This window comes from Corvus hawaiiensis, chromosome 2 (genome assembly GCF_020740725.1).
Source record: "Corvus hawaiiensis isolate bCorHaw1 chromosome 2, bCorHaw1.pri.cur, whole genome shotgun sequence".
NCBI lineage: Eukaryota > Metazoa > Chordata > Aves > Passeriformes > Corvidae > Corvus > Corvus hawaiiensis.
Window position 1 is genome coordinate 114,663,072 of NC_063214.1, and position 16,214 is coordinate 114,679,285.

Consider the following 16,214-nt stretch of genomic DNA (forward strand, 5'->3'; position numbering starts at 1 on the left):
GTACACTCTCAAGACAATACATGGTGCTGTTACAGCATCAAACAGACTGCATTAGGAACACTACTTCTGGAACTAATCTAATATATTGATCAAAGTTTTCAGGAGATTCAAAACCGTATGTTTTTTATCTTTAAAAGAGGGGTGTCCTTGACAATGCTCGTGAGGGAAGCAAACTCATGAGCTTCTGTGTCTGTCCACTTGGAGCTGGGTTTCCCACTGTGCCACAGGAGAGGTACATCAATCAAAGTGGAATAACACTAAGGGGAGGCAGACCCCTGTTTTGTACCTGCTACTCTTCCATGGCTTCAGGTGTTACCATTGTCTGAAAGGCAAAAACCTGGCTGTGACTTTGCATGGAAAGGTTCCTAAACAATGCCCATCCCTGTCTTTGGCAGAAAAAGATCAAGCTTAAGGAATGAACTTAAATGTCATGTGCTGTAGTAAGTATCATGAAATTACCAAGTTGACTCTAGTGTCTGCTGTCCTGCTGAACACAAATATGTACGCCCTTTTTTGCAGCATTTTGGGTTATTATAACTAATTCACAAGCTCCCTCTGCTGGGCTACCAGCATAGGAGAGCAATGGCAAAGCTCCTGTTATTTGCAGACTGACCCATTTTCTTCAGCTTATTTTGACAGTTTGTACAGCATCAGAAAAAGTGTACAATCAAATTCATGTAAATGGCTTTTTAGAAGTGTGTCAGAGAAAGGTTTGATGTGTTAGGTGCATAATAAAATGGTTTTATGTGCATAGAAGGTTTTTTCCACAATAATGTAAATGTAGCTGTTACCTCCTGAAAGTGCTCATGCATCTATCAAAAGATAATGATACTTGGCTTCAGTAATGCCTTCTGTTACAGGAAAGAGCTCTAAGGAAATAAATACAGATCTGTTAAAAGAATTAAAAGCTTACAGTCATCTAATACACTCCATGCAGTATGCAGTTTGATGTAGCAGTGGTTTTCAGAATGAGCCAAGGGGTTTGTACAAGCATTCAGAGGAATGAAAAAGTGCTGAAAATGTTACCCTAATCAGAAGAGCTTGTCCTGCTGCTTTCTGCCTAATCCTCAAGGTCAAGATTTCTGTCTACAGTTTTCAAAACACAAGTGTGGGGCTTAGCACTGTCATAACCGGTAATTGTGAAATCTCTTAATAGGTTAAAAGGAGTTGTGAAATTATTGACTTCCAACTAAACAATCTCAGGGTGAGAGATTGCTAACAAAAAACAGAATGATTGCTGTAGACACAGCACTTCCTGGCTGGCTTTTAACAGGGATTTACTGAATAAAGGACCTGCCTTAAATAATTCACAAAATTGCGCAGTGCCTTTATGGGAAAAGGCATGTTATCTGCAGTGGCACCAGAGAAAAATTGAGAGACTTTATGAACAATCAAAGTGGCTTTTTTACTGCAAGTCAGGCTCCTAGACACGGACAGTGGTAGAAATAGAAGGTATTGTAGTGCTACTGATGTGTTGTGCTTAAAGTAACAGGTACATGGGAATGTAGCTGTCACCAGTGGGAGTGGAGCAGTTATTTGGCAGCACTCAGCATCACTGAATAATGATGTAAAACAAAATCTAAAGAACTCCAGTGACCAATTGATACAGAAATTGCAGGGGGTATGTGGAATGCATGTATTCCAAACTTCAATCTAGTGAGGAGACCAAAATGAACATTTCTAACATCAACTGAGGCAAACTCACCTAAAGTGGGCAGGCCACCTAGACTTAACGTGGAAAAGGAACATGTGTGTGATAAATAGCTGAAAGCTTAGGAGGGGCTTTTTACATGGGCAGGTAGTGATAGGACAAGGGGGAATGGCTTTAAACTGAAAGCAGGCCAGTTTGGTCTAGATACTAGGAAGAAAGTCCTTGATGTGAGTTGTGAGGAAGTTGTTCAAAGCCAGGTTGGATGGGGTTTGGAGAAACCTGGTCTAGTAGAAGGTGTCCCTACCCGTGCTGGGGCACTTGGAACTAAACCGTCTTTAAGGTGCCTTCCAACCCAAGCCATTCGGTAATTCTATGGTAGAACAGGTTGTGATGTCTTTAAAAATACGAAAAGGAATTAGCTGAAATTTTAAAGCACTAGCAATGTATCTGTTGGTGTCATTAGTCTTCCATTCAAGTACTGACATGCTTAGAGAGTAATTTTACATATGCTCCTATTAAATGACATTCAAGAATTTTCTCAAAATATGTATCTTATCTCAGGCATGAAATTCTTGTCTAGGTAGCATACTCTCATATTGGCTTTATTTGCATCAAAGCATCTGACAGCTCCAGAGGATGTTATATCAGTATACAATGTATCCTTTCAAAGCCTTGAGTATGATCAGTCTGTTTCTTTTCTGTCCCTGATTAAACATTGCTTCAGTAATTCCCAGGGGCAAGGAGTCATTGTGACTACACTGAACTGAAAATGAAGTTTGTAAGACCACAGTTGTGCTGTCTGTGGTTATGATTAGTGTATTTTATGATTTTTGTTTTGGTAATAAGATTTAGCTGTTTTATTAAAGTGTGCTGTGAGGGAGCATACAGAGACAAGCCACAGAATTTTTTTTTTGGTAAGGTGACAGAAATCTAAGGGGATTTTAACACAAAATTGGTTGAAATATAATGTGTCAGACCAATGGAGATCTTAAATGGGATTGCTGATTATTCAGCCTTTGGCAGGCAACTAATAGTGATGGTAAGTGAGAGTTTCTGTTCCAGCCACCCATTTCCCAGAATAAGGAGCAAATGCAAATCCTTCATATTTGTTCTGGGAAACAGGCAGCAGCCCTAGAATTAATGTGGATTGAGGGACTTAGGAAGAGGTATTTGTAGTCAACATAAAGATTTTTTTATTTAGCTGTTAGTTAGGACACATCTACCTGGTGTAAGCCCAGAGGTGAGTCTGAGCAGCCAGAAATAAGGCTGTTTTCAAGATACACAGGTCATTTTCTTTCCCATTTTCTTTGGTCATGTGGAAGTGGATCAGGTGGGTTGATTTCTGCCATCCATTCATGATTTTAAATACCATTTTTCGTCTGTCTTTGCACATGGGCTGCTTTTGCATTCTGAAAAAGAGGTGATATTCATTAGCATATTTCATTATGCCAGCCAAAAGGGTATATACTATGTATAGATGTAAGTATTCACAGTGCTTAAGTGTTTTGACTTTTTACACTTACTTTATATTAAAAAACAGTGAACAGTGCATTCCTCTCTAGCTAATACTTCTTTATGCAGCACTCTGAAAGGCTGGATTTGGATAGAAGTTTATATCCATTTAAAATACACATTCAGCATTCTAAAATAGTCATTAGTTCAATTTAAAAATTAAATGTGCCAAACATAATAATAAGCTTAGCAAAACAGGCTTTGTATTGAAAGCTAGTTGATAATATTAAGTGAAGGAATCATTACATACAGAAAGTGAACTGATTAAGATTTTTCTAATCCACATGCCTTTGCCTTTCAGAATTACAATTAGTAGACCTTATCTTTCACATTTATTTTTAAAAGGTGACCTTATTAATGCTTTTACAAGGTACGGAATTTGGAAGAGTAGGTGCCAAATTTCAAGACAGTCAAGTGAGAGTTCTGGAGAGAATTCAGTGTTTCTCACCGTGTCTTTGCTCTCCCATTTCCTTTGGATTCAAACCATCTCTTTAAATTCTGTGAAGGTAAAACAACTAATTTAAACATTACTGGAAATGAGTGAGATTTCCAGATGTTAATGGCTTATTTAATTCTACTGCAGTAACATTAAAGAACACTAATCAAAATCAGAAGTAGATTGTTCTCCAGGTTGTACAAATATCAGAGTCATTTGGAGCAAGGTTGTAATAAAATCCCTTGTTATCAGGGAGCAAGGTGAGACACACAAACAAGATATTTCAGCCATTAATTTTCAGTCAAGTTTTAAGTGAAATTAATTATCTGCAGCATCTTGTGCAGTCCAAATGAGAGAATATAGTTCATAACAGATGTTGTTTCCATATTAAAACTATCAGTATTTTTTAAACTTGAAGAACTAATTGTAAATCCTATATAATTAAAATTATAGCAAACCCAAATGTGTACAGAATCATTTCAGAGATATTCTAATATTCCAGTTAATTTTAGGATTGCCATTTGTCTTGTCAAGAGTATTTGTACAGCCTTTTCCTTTTTTCTTTTTCTGTGTCATTTTACTTTCTTTCTTTCTCAGTTCTGTTTTCACAAGTTGAAATATATTTTTTCAAAGTACTGCTGCCATATGAGCTTTCCCCTAAAGCCAAAACACTACTTCAGTTAAATTACATAATTGGCCTAGGTATTGGTCAGTAATGTCCAGGTGTGGCTGACACAGGAGATTGCTGATGATTGCAGTGAATTGCATGTAATTAGAGTTGTAGTTAAAACATCTAAAACTGATTTCTCACTGAATCCTTTAGGTCATTAACGTGGAAAAGTTCATGTCTCATGAAATACAGGATTTGTCAGTCTTACTTTGACACCTCTAAGAGTAAGGCACTAGTCATTTTTTGGACTGCATTAAAGGCAGCATTGGCCTGTTTGTGATGCTTAAGTCCCACAAGAATAGGTAGCCTATCTTCATAGAAGCCTGTCTTGCACTTCATTTTTCTAAGCATTTTCTGTACTAAGAAAGGCTGATTCTTTTACTAAGAGGTTTCTGAACCCTCATATATAGTAGTGATTTTCAGTAAAATTTAGTACCCTCTTCCTTGCTTCCTTTTTTTTTTCATCTTATCTGTAGAAAAATCTGTCTAGGTTGGTGTGTCCCAGTAAAGCCTGTAGCATTTACTTCTTTAATCTTTCCCTTTGTCTTCTCCTAATGCTTCTTCCCCCAGTCTGGAGGCTGCTGTTCTGCCTCTTGCCTGCTGCTTGTTGTCAGCTTCCATCAGACTGAAGGATCTCTGGGAAGAAAAGACTCTTAGAGGGCCTCTTTTCACCTCATCTGTGCAGCTAAAGGTTTGACATTGACTTCCTGAGACAGGATGAAACTCTGGTTTTGAGAAACATTATGTAAATCAACTGTGTTATGTAAGGAGCTCTTAATAATGATGTACATTACAGCATATTTATTAGATTAAAGGCAGTACTTCATCCTGTGCACTGGCAAAAAAGCAGCGTCCTGAAAAATGTCTTAAAGAGTGAAATCATTGTAACAGACTTGATGTTTGTTTGATGTTTCTGTTTAGGTGCTGACCGCAGCACAAATTAAATCCATTTGCCTGGCTATACTAGAATCAGGAAAACAGTATGCAGTGAAGAAGAGAAAACCAGTCCCACTCATGTATTCCTACTATGGAACGGAGTATCTTGGTGAGTAAAACACACCAACACCTCTGAGAGTGGTGCTGTGTGGAGATGCTGAGCTAGCAGGCACTTCAGAAATAAAAAACATAGAATCTACAGTGTGGGATTTCTCCTGAGCCAGTTGGGACCATCCAACCTCCTAAAACTGTGAAGTGGGACTGAGGAGCTGGAGGGAAGGGCTGATGCTGCTGAGCTCATTCCCTCTTCTTTCTGCCCTGGTAAATCTGCCTTGCCAGCAGAGGCTGTGAGAGGTGTGGTGTCCGTGCCTGTATGGAGCAGGTTACTCAGGGCACTGTCAGGGATTTTCTCTCTAAGCTGCTGTTGCCATGCCGGGACTGGCAGAGCGGTTTTGGCCGTAGCAGTGCGACTCAGGCACGAGGTCATCTGCTCCCCTCATGGGCAGCTTAGTTGGAGCTCATCTGAAGCAGTGGTGAAAGGCCACTGAGCAGCTCCCTTATGGGTTTCTCAAAGCACAGTATCACTGCAGCAAGTGTGAGCTTGGTTCACAATTCCTTGGCAGGGGAGCAGAGAGCGCAGTCACTGAGCAGTGTGTTCCACAGACTCTGGCAGGTACAGACAGTTCTTGCATGGAAATTTAGGTGTTAGCTCACTGATACTGTCAGTCAGTAACTGGGAAATACCCATTTATGGCCCAGTTTCAATTTGCATTCAACAAAGACTTCAAGATAATGGCCCAGATTCAGCAGTCAGTCAAGAGGAGTAACACCTTGAGACAGAATGCAGTTCAGGTTTGGTTTAACTTCACACAGTGAGATTCAGTCATATCAGAGTGAGAGCAGAAAGAATTCATACATATTTTTGCAAAGTTAGAGGAACTAGAAATGACAGAAGTAGTAAAATATGGTGTTATGCACCTAGAAATATTTTATTCCAAGCACTATTCTAATATGCATAAAGAAGATGAAGGAGCTCTGCATTTGACAAGGAAATCTCTCCCAAGGGAAAGTTGCAATGAGGTGGAGACAGGACCTAAGCCCACCCTCTAATTCAATTGTTTCTACTCTTTACAGGTGCAGCACATGGGCTGTCCTCAATCCTGCAGATGTTGCTCTCCTATTATGAGTACCTGCAGCCAGCAGACCAGGAGCTCGTGTGGCAGAGCGTGGATTTCCTGATGGACCAAGAACAGAACAGCAACTGGCCCCCTGAGCTGGGGGAGACAATCGAGCGGGAGAACGAGCTGGTACACTGGTGCCATGGAGCTCCAGGTTCTTTTCCCACTGATACTATGAATAGCCAGATGTCGATCACATTGCTTTTCCACATTAGGTGATTCCATGTAGAAGATAATCTCAGGTTAAATTCAGCCAAAGTGACAAAATCCCAAGGGACGTAAAGAAGTTAAACATAGAGATGTGCAAATGCAGTAATTGCTATTGTTCTTCCCCAGTAAAACCTGTATCCCGTCACTAGTCTTGGGTAATAAGACAGATGTAGCTTTCAAGAACACTTCAGCTACTTCAGTGTTTGTTAAATTCAGACCACAAGTGAGCTAAACATTTCCTTAGGCACTTGAGTTGGTTATTTGTTATGTGCATTCTCATAAGGTTACCATGAACTGAGCTGTGCGGTGCTCTGGTGAAGATTATGATTAATTTATTTAAATCACCTCTAAAAATAAGCCAAATCGCTTTTTTTTTTTTTTTTTTTTTTTGGTAAACAGAAGTTAGTATGCATAACTGCATATAACTAGAATAAAACTGTGTGGACCTCATTGGGGGGAAAAAGGGAGTTTCTTTTTCTCATGTAGTAAAAAATGGCATCTGTTGCCAGTGTAAGAAATTATCTTGCCCATCCTTGTGTTTCTGTCAGTTTAAGCAGGTGTGATGAATGGGGATTTGAAACCAATAGAAGACACTGCTAAGAATTTACTGTTTAAAGTCAAAAACATGACTGTGTTTTAAAATGATAAAAGTCTGGGAATGTTAGAGTAAACCCTGAAATTCAATAATGCCTTGAAAAGATTCAGAGTGCTGTTGTCGCAGGGGTGGATAAGTACATCTTGCTGTGTGTCTTTAGCATAGCAGATACTCCCCCCTCCACACGGAGCATTTAGAGGCAATGTTGACATGTGTAGAGCACAAGACTGAAGATTTTTAGTGCATTAATCTTTATTTTCTTACATGTTCTGTGAAACCCTTGGTGTACCTATTACAAAAGTCAATCTTGCTGCTCTTTTCCTAGGCATTGCATATCTTTTTGCCAAAGCTTACCTGGTTTCCAAGAAGCCTCAGTATCTGGACACTTGTATCCGCTGTGGAGAGCTTACCTGGCAGAAGGGCCTGCTGAAGAAGGGCCCTGGAATATGCCACGGGGTGGCTGGTAGTGCTTATGTGTTCCTGTTGCTGTATAGGCTCACTGGGAACTCAAAATACATATACAGGGCACAAAGGTTAGCATTCCTGTCTTCTGGATTTAGGGTAATACCAGAAAGTTTCCGGAACATTTATAGAGTAGAGTCTGATCGCCAGCCTTGGATGTAACCCAAGTGTTGAAGCTTCAGCGTCAATTCTAGCCAGGTTGTGGGGTGGGTGCACTCTGTGGGAGCTCTGCAGTCTGGTTCCAGGCTGCCTGTGGTGGGAGAACATTGGGTTCTCCCAGGCTCCCTCCCTGCCCGAGAGCCTGCGTTCCTTCAGAGGGAACTGGGCTGGATGTGGAGAAATGATGTTCATCCAGGGCTCATCCTGATGTGATGACAGAACTCAGACAAGTTGTGTACCTAGGTCCAGGAGCAGAGTAAAACATGATTTGTTAGGTTTTTTTCAGAGCATTTTTTAACAGTATTCCATATTACTAGAAGTGGAAAGTAAGTGTAGGATGTGGTGTGCAGTTACTTTATATTTTTTTTTAATTTATCATTCCCACCTTTAGCTTAGCTAGTGGGGTTAATTGTATTTTGTCTGGATGCAAGCACATGTGGTCCAGTGAAAATTCTGTCATGGTGCTGCAATTATCTTTAACTATGTATCTCTAGTTTACTGTGCCTGTTTAAAAACATAGTATTCAATGTTACTGTTTTCCTTACAGCACAGAATAACAAAGGGAAGTGGTATAGCAATTAAGATGACTGATTTTCAGCCATTTGCTTATTTTTTAATTTGTGTAGCTATTTCAGCACTACAGAATTTCTTGTCTTGATGTGAAACATTGCTTGCATCCTAAAACTTATCAAAAAGTATTTGTTTAATGATATGTTTTACAGAAGTCAGAAAAAGTTTATAGCTCTTAAACAAGCATAATGCATGCACAGATTGCAAAGGTTTGTCTCTTCTGGATCTAATGGACCTCAGTTTCTTGTGGAAATTGGATAGTGTAAAATTTGCAGAAAAGGTTAAATACTGATCATTCTGGTTTTTTTAATTATTGAATGTTATTAAAATGATGCTTCCAAACAACAAGTAGACTGAGAGGGACATCAAGTAATAACAAACTCTTTTTTCTCTCTCTTAGGTTTGCAGAGTTCTTATTTACAGAAGAATTTAAGTCTGGTTCCCGGGCACTAGAAAGTGTATATAGTCTCTATGAAGGTTTCTCAGGAACTGTGTGTTTCCTGACTGACTTGCTGCAACCCAACCAAGCCGAGTTTCCTCTCTTCAGTGTCTTTGTCTAAAGACTGATGTTCTTCAGAGCCACATCCCGGTGGTGATGGGAGAGGGCACCTGCAGTTTCACTTACTTGTCCAGACAGGCTATTTACAAAACGAGCCGGGGTACCACTAATGCTAGCCTTAATGTAGCTGGGAGTCAGATCAAAAAGAAAATACACTGGGGCTTGGGGGGTGGGAAAGTGTGTGGTCAAAGTAAATGGGTCAGTGGGGAAAAAACCCATGGGGAACTAACTGAATCATAGATATTTATCTAATTATTCAAGTGAGAGAGAAGGGGGCATTATCAAACTTTAATTTGGTGAAAAAAAGGCAAGCTAGAATTGCAGGATCATGCAAAGAAACAGTGATGCACCCAGTAGGTTTAAAAAGAGTCCTGCAAAAACCATTTGTGGAGCAATGCACTTATTGGGGAGGGTGTTGTAGACATGTCACTGCACTCCACAAAGGCAAAATCTGGAATTTTTTTTTACCTAAACCCCATCTGCTAGTTTTAGTAACATGTATTAGGAATACCTGTATCTTGGAGCTCTTTGGTCTTTATATGATACATATAATGGCAGTTCTGTAGATAGTTATGTGTTCAGGCTGCAGTTTCACAGTTCATCTCAGCAAGTGGGGTCTCACGTGTGTAAATTAGCACTGAATTGGACCCTTCGTTTTAGAGCTCAGTCTGTGGCAAGGAGCTGGTCTCCTTTCTGATCTACTGAAACTGTGTCATGTCTTGTTAGTGTTTTCCCAGTCACATGGAAGATAGGTGGAGCCATGGAGAAGACTTGGATTGAAAAGTTCTGTAGCAAAGATACAGCAGGCAGATGCTTTCTTCATGGTACAGCATTGCTAGATAAGTATTGTTCAGTGATACAAAAGCTTCCTTTAAAACTTAATTACTTATAGCAGCATTTCTGAACAGTACCCTAAGTATTTCAGATGATGGAAAACCTATTTTCCTTGAGGAATTCTTCACTAAAAACCCTGCAAAGTGAATACAATCCTGGGATGGCATACTGATCCTCAGAAAAAAACTGATAACAAAACTCAAAATTGCTTCTTTTCCTAGTTAACAAAACCATGTATATGCCCAAATGATTTTTAGCTAGAAAATAATTTAGATAGAAATAAATGGGTTGCTCAACAGTAGTTGCACTAGCACTTAAAGTTGCAATTATATTCTGTTTTCTATGTATTATAGATATGATGACGTGGTACTTGAAAGCTAAAGAAAACACTAACATAGATTTGTACTAAAAAGTAGAAAATTAATATCTGTATTTAAAATATATTTACTATTTATGTCTTTATTTTTATTTATATGGGAATAATATCTGTAAAGACAAATCAGGAAGACCAATATGTCGCAAATTGAAGTTAGAGAGAAAAAGCTGCTGTACATGTACTGCCAAACAAAGCAGTGTCTCTTCCTGCGTTCTCAGCTGGAGGAGATTACAATTTCTCTATTTTTAATGCCTAATGGATTAAAGTTCCCATTTCATTTCAGTGGGCTTTGATCAGGCTATAAGCTGGAGTCCGGGTCTTGCAATCCTTCCACATTTTAATATAATAATCCCATTCCTGGTTTTGCCACTGTTATTTTAATGAGATAGCTTGCATTATTATGAGCTGCAGATAAGGATTTCTGTTACTTTGTCTTGCACTGTGCAGCTTTAATTAATTACTTAATCATAGAAATAACCATATTTCATTGGTGAATAAAGCAGTGCAGTTCTGTATCAGTTTGACAAGAATTTAGGTATCTTTTAACGAATGGAAATGTTAAAATTCAATATACATTTATGTGTTTATTAAAACACATAAGTTAAAAGGTTAGATGGTCTTTTAAGAAAGCCACTAATGTCACTAACTTGGTTACTCTGAGCAGTGAGATGTGTGCACACAGAAGGGTGAATTCCATCGGGAGGGTGTACACATGAGGCTGAATCAAAAAATCAGTGGAGATGTGAGTGTGCTCTGCCCAGCCCTGTGGAAATGCTCCTGTTAGAGCAGAGCAAAGTCAATTGTCAGTAGTGAAGATCCCAAACCCATTAGGATCTTTTATCTAGTTGGTTCCTGCAATGCATTTGGCTCATATATTTCATAACTGGAACCTTCTTAAACAAAAGTTTAAGGAAGGTAAAACTTGGCCTATACATTTCTTCCCTGTGGTCAATCACTTTTCAGTCTCAGTTTTTATTGTAGGGTGATGTCACTCAGCTCAAACATGTAAGTAGTAATATTTGTGCCACTGCATTTAAATAGCTCCTGTAATTGTGTTCTGTCTTACTGGAAGACAAAGAAATAGGTTCTGCTGTGATACAGACTCACACTTTAGCAATCCTTCATTTATTGCTAACTCTTATATTTAGAGATGCAAACATAAACAAAAGCTGTCTTATGTTTTGAAAACTACACCCTAAAAGGAAGCCCAAACAACTCCGAACTTAAGCCTTAGCAGAATCTACACATCGCAGTAGTAATCATGATGTTTTGATTTTGTCCCCAGTGCCTATTCTTTAGTTATCAGTGGGCCACAACTGTTAATGTTTCCACTTAGTTATTTTTTGGGAGTGTCTTGAAAATGAAAACCATTGCCAAAATCTTAATAAATCCAAAGCATTATAAATCAGTAACTTAGATTCAGACCAAGTTATGAGTGCTGATACTATAACATATACCACATGTATATTAAAACTTACCATAATAGCAGTAGATAAAATCATTCTGTTTTATTATACTTAACTTCTAGTGGCCAAGTTTGCATTTATTTTTAAATGTGATTCTTCATAAGTGCCAGGAAATAAACATTAAGAGCTCAGTGTCAGTTTTCTAGTGGTTTTTCCTGTGTGTCTCTGTAGAATTTCTTCCAATTCACATTTAGAGGAGACTCTGATCTGCTCTGTGTTGTGATCAACAGTACATGCAAAACAGATCTTCTGTCCCCATTCTCTGTGTATGAAGCCACATGTTTTGGCTTCCTGAGAGAAAGAAAACAGTTATTTGAATAAGAGTTAGTCCATTCAACAATGAGAAAACCCATGGAACCACCCAGTTTTTGAAATCTAGATCCCAAACATCTCTGCATGTTATGTGAGTTCGGCGCTGACTCTGGCAAGGGCAGCACGCAAACATCCAGTCTCATGGGATACATCTGGTAAAAATCTTGGAACATAATTGTTCCTCTTTTATCAGACATGGCAGTTTGAGCTCACTCTTAGAGATTTGTGGCTTTTCTTACCTGACCTGGATGGGTAAGGTGGCTACTAGATGTGCTGCAGTCACAGCTCCTAAACACAGTGCAAATACACCCCAGAGCTCTGCAGAAAATGCCACTCATTAAATGAGCAGGGTTTTTTCAGCTTTTCCCTCTTTATTGTCTATCTCATTTTTTTCTCTGTACTGTATATGCTGTTACAAATGTGCTGTTGCAACCTTTGTTTGTTTTTAAGACATTGACAGGAAAGCAACCTGAGTAGGGCTGTCAGCACTTTCCAGTGTAACAGAAAGTAAGGTCCTCTGTGTACCCTTCTTCCTGCTTTGAGAAATCGATCATGCAACCTTTGCTAGACGTTCTCCGTGGGATGCTGTCTCCTCCTGCTCCCAGACTGGACCCTTATGGACTGAAAAATGTATTCCTGTACAGATTCTGCCATGGTGCTGTGACAAAAGTGTGTTATGGGAAACTTGAGAAGCCTCTTTCAAAGTGTAAAACACAGTAACTATGTCATGTTTGCACATTAGTTTCTTGGTTGTGTTTAGTTTCTAAAGTGTAGGCAATAGGAATTTAAGTGATATAATAGTATTTCTGATTATGCTGTTAAAGCAAAGAGGATGCATTGTGTGGGTATTGGTGCTTATTTGTGATGTACCTGTGTTTGTGTGGTGCTGTTTGTGAGTAAAGCTGTAGATTACACATCAGTTTAAGGAGCTACACACTGTTCATGACTTCTAGACTGCCATCCATAGATTACTGTGAGGGAATAATTTTGAGGGAAACTAGATCTGTAGTATCCAGATTTATTGATTTCAGGATTCATAGAACCAGATGCAGTAAGTTTTATCAATAGTACAGTTCTAACAAATACATCTTTATTTCTACCTGCTACTCACAACTTCTCATCGTAATAACGTGTTTATTTTGTGCCACTGCTTTCAATATCTGCTTTGTTTGCATCATTGTTGCCTTCAGTTTCCCTTCCTTTGTTTCCCAACCTATGAATAACTTGAGGAGGCTGAAGAAGCAGCCCAGGTCTTTTGTTCTTGAAAATAAGATTGATTCATTTTCCTTAAGCAGGGTGTTGTATTAACTTGCATTACATTGTTTAATGCTCCCAGATGGTCTCTTCTCACTGGCTGTGCCATTTCCCACCTGCTAAGGAAAAATCAGTATCATGTGTTACAACTGTCACTGGAGTTTTACATCATTAAATAAAACAGAGACTTTGTGGGGAGCATGGTCACTTCTCCAGTATTTCAGTTCTGTTAGGACAGTCGAAACCAAGTGAAATGGCTAAACATTCCAAAATACACTTTTAAATAGTTCTGGGAAATATACATAAGTGAATGCAAGTAAAGGGATCACCTTTATTGCTTCTCTGTCAAATTAAGTAATGCCACTTTGATGTTCTAATACTGATTATATATGGACATGGAAAAAATATGACAAGAATACTGATCGGGTTTTTTTTAATACTGTGGAAAAAGTGAACCGTAGGTCTCTGCTGTATTCAGAAATGTAGAGGGGCAATATGTGGAAATGGAAACTTTGATAAGCAATCAAGTTTTTGTAGTCATATAGTTTTCTGCATATACAGTTAAAGCATCTGCCAACATATTGCATGTTTTATGCCAACAGTGACCTATTTTAATGTATGCATGCATTTTGAGAATATATCCTTGTTCTTTGGATCTCTGAGGTCTGCCAGGTAAATCTCAGGTGCAGTAATCTCCTACATACCTTGAATATTCACTGTCATGAGTGCATATTCTAATCTGTAGGAAGATTAGTATATCAGGACTAAAATTGCCCTATAGATTTTCAAAGAGTAATCTTTCTCTGAGGAACTATACTGATAGCAATTGCTGGCTAGCAGCATAGCCTGGACTGCTCTGAGAAGACATTTCAGTTTATATAAATATGTCTTAGACTAAGCAGTAGCAGCAGAAAGCTAAATTGAAAAGAAATAAGAAAATGACCAAAAATCCCACTATTAGGGGAACAACATACTTCAAAGCCATAAGCCAAAAATGCTCAGGGCCCACAAAACAATACAGCAATTTAGGGATGTGAATAGGCATTTTCCAAGGGAATAGCAGTGTTTCATTGCACAGGTAGTGGTACAACAAGCACTGTTCAGGTTTCAGCTGCCTTGAACAGCACTTCATTGTCATTATAGCAAAGTCATCAAATGTTGAAAAACATTTGCCTGTGAAGGAGTTGCCTGTAGCTGAACCCACTGCCTACTCCTGTCTGTTAATGGAACAGAATTGATGTGCACTATCCATGATGAGGCAGTTTAAAGAAATACATTCAAGAAGCCAACAAGCACCAACTTTTCAATCTGTCTTTGAATTATTAAACCTTCTGACTAATTTTTACTGTCACCGTTGGTCCTATACCCCGGATATTTGAAATTCTACATCATGCTCTCAAAAAAAATTCATTTATAAATAGCAATCTGCTTGAAAATACAGACCATATTTATTTTTAATTCTTAGAAGGGAGTCTCTTGACTTTGTTCATTGCATGACTCAAAGAGAAGATGGAGGCATTTAGGTCAAGTATGGCAATACCAACCAGAATGGCAGAAAATCAATTAAAAACTCATTTTGCCCAGTGGCTTAATGATATTTGAATAAAAGAGATTTTATAGTGTACTGATATTCAGCAACAGCATTGTAGGACTGTGTAGAAGTCCTTAAGTCAATTATATCCCATAGGGAATAGAAAACAGATTCTAGTCAAACATGTATTTTTACTTCATATAGAAGAGAAAGGCTGTCTGACCAGAAATTTAACTCTGCTTCTGTCTTCATTACCATGACCACACATGAGAGAAGAAGGATTTTCTTTAACAGTGGTCTGATTCTGCCACTGAATTGGCCTCCTGCCCTCATTTTAAGGGCCTGATAAGCGACCTGCTGATGTCAGTGATGAACATCCACTTGATTCCAGGCATGTAAGGCAGCTCCTTCCACACGTGTGAAGCACGGGTAAAACTATGTCATTCCAGACCCCAAGCCTACAAACTTTCCTTTACACATGAGTCCCATGGAGTTAGTAAGACTTGTTTGTACAGTATGAGGAAAGCACAGATGTTTGCATATGCAGGGCCCTATTTGATAGCAGTTTATACACATTTTATCTCAATATCTCTGCAATATACATGAATACCAATACAAATAAAAAGTACAGGGAACTTAAATGGCATTATTTCTTGTCTAGTTTGTGTTGGTGACACTTGATTATTAGGTATATTCCAGTGTGTGATGTTCATTCCTTGAGTATGTGCCACACCCTAGATTGGTTTCTCAGTGTTACAGCCATTCACAGCCGTGATGTGGTACAGGCCTGTAGAATCAAGGTTGATTTGATTCTTTAGAGATGCACCTTATTGGTTGAAAGCAGGACCCCTGCTTTTCTAATATTTTAAACACTGTGATCTTTCAGAATGTGTTTATTGTATTAGTTTTGTATTGTAGAATATGATAGAAACTAGATTTTATAGCTTTTTAAAAGCAGTGATAATACTAAGCTTCATAGTGGCAGAACAAACTGTGTATATCCATATTATGAATATTAAAGCTGTGATTATATTTTGCCTTAAATAAAAGTCCAACCTTGAACAGTATGATTTTGCATTGGATTGTTTATTTCTGTACTTACCTTTCATAGTGCTGGGAAGTCTTCCTTCCAGAATAGTCATGACTCAGTGCTCCAAAAGCTTTTCAGTGGTTATCAAAAGTAAAATAAATCATTTTAGAATGAGATAAATCATCCAGGCTGCGCACAGTGCTTAGGTAAAACACCTCATGGTAGTTTCCCACAAGACAAGACAGGTTGTTTTTGACCTGTAGATTAAAGTTTCCCACTCTAGGTATTTATTGTCAGTCTGCTTAAATCTCAGTTTTCATGGCCTCTTCCCTTTGCAGAAAGACCTCTCCATTCCCAGTCCAGGACACAAGCATTAAATTCACCTAGGCCTGCCCACAACGAGGTTTCCACCTTTGTCATCATGAGCAGAGCTCAACTTGAGCTGAGCAATGACACTTCAGACTTGCCAGTGC

General features: G+C 38.7%; 1 protein-coding gene across 1 annotated transcript in view; it reads left to right on the top strand.

Annotated features, from left to right (window-relative positions):
* LANCL3 (LanC like 3) overlaps positions 1-15,778 on the top strand; it is a 39,143-nt gene extending 23,365 nt beyond the window's left edge. The window contains exons 2-5 of the mRNA XM_048288883.1: positions 5,191-5,314; positions 6,340-6,537; positions 7,514-7,721; positions 8,780-15,778. Coding sequence (XP_048144840.1) covers positions 5,191-5,314; positions 6,340-6,537; positions 7,514-7,721; positions 8,780-8,939 — 690 coding nt within the window. The 3' untranslated portion in view covers positions 8,940-15,778. The remainder of the gene's footprint in view (positions 1-5,190; positions 5,315-6,339; positions 6,538-7,513; positions 7,722-8,779) is intronic.
* Positions 15,779-16,214: the final 436 nt, after the last annotated feature.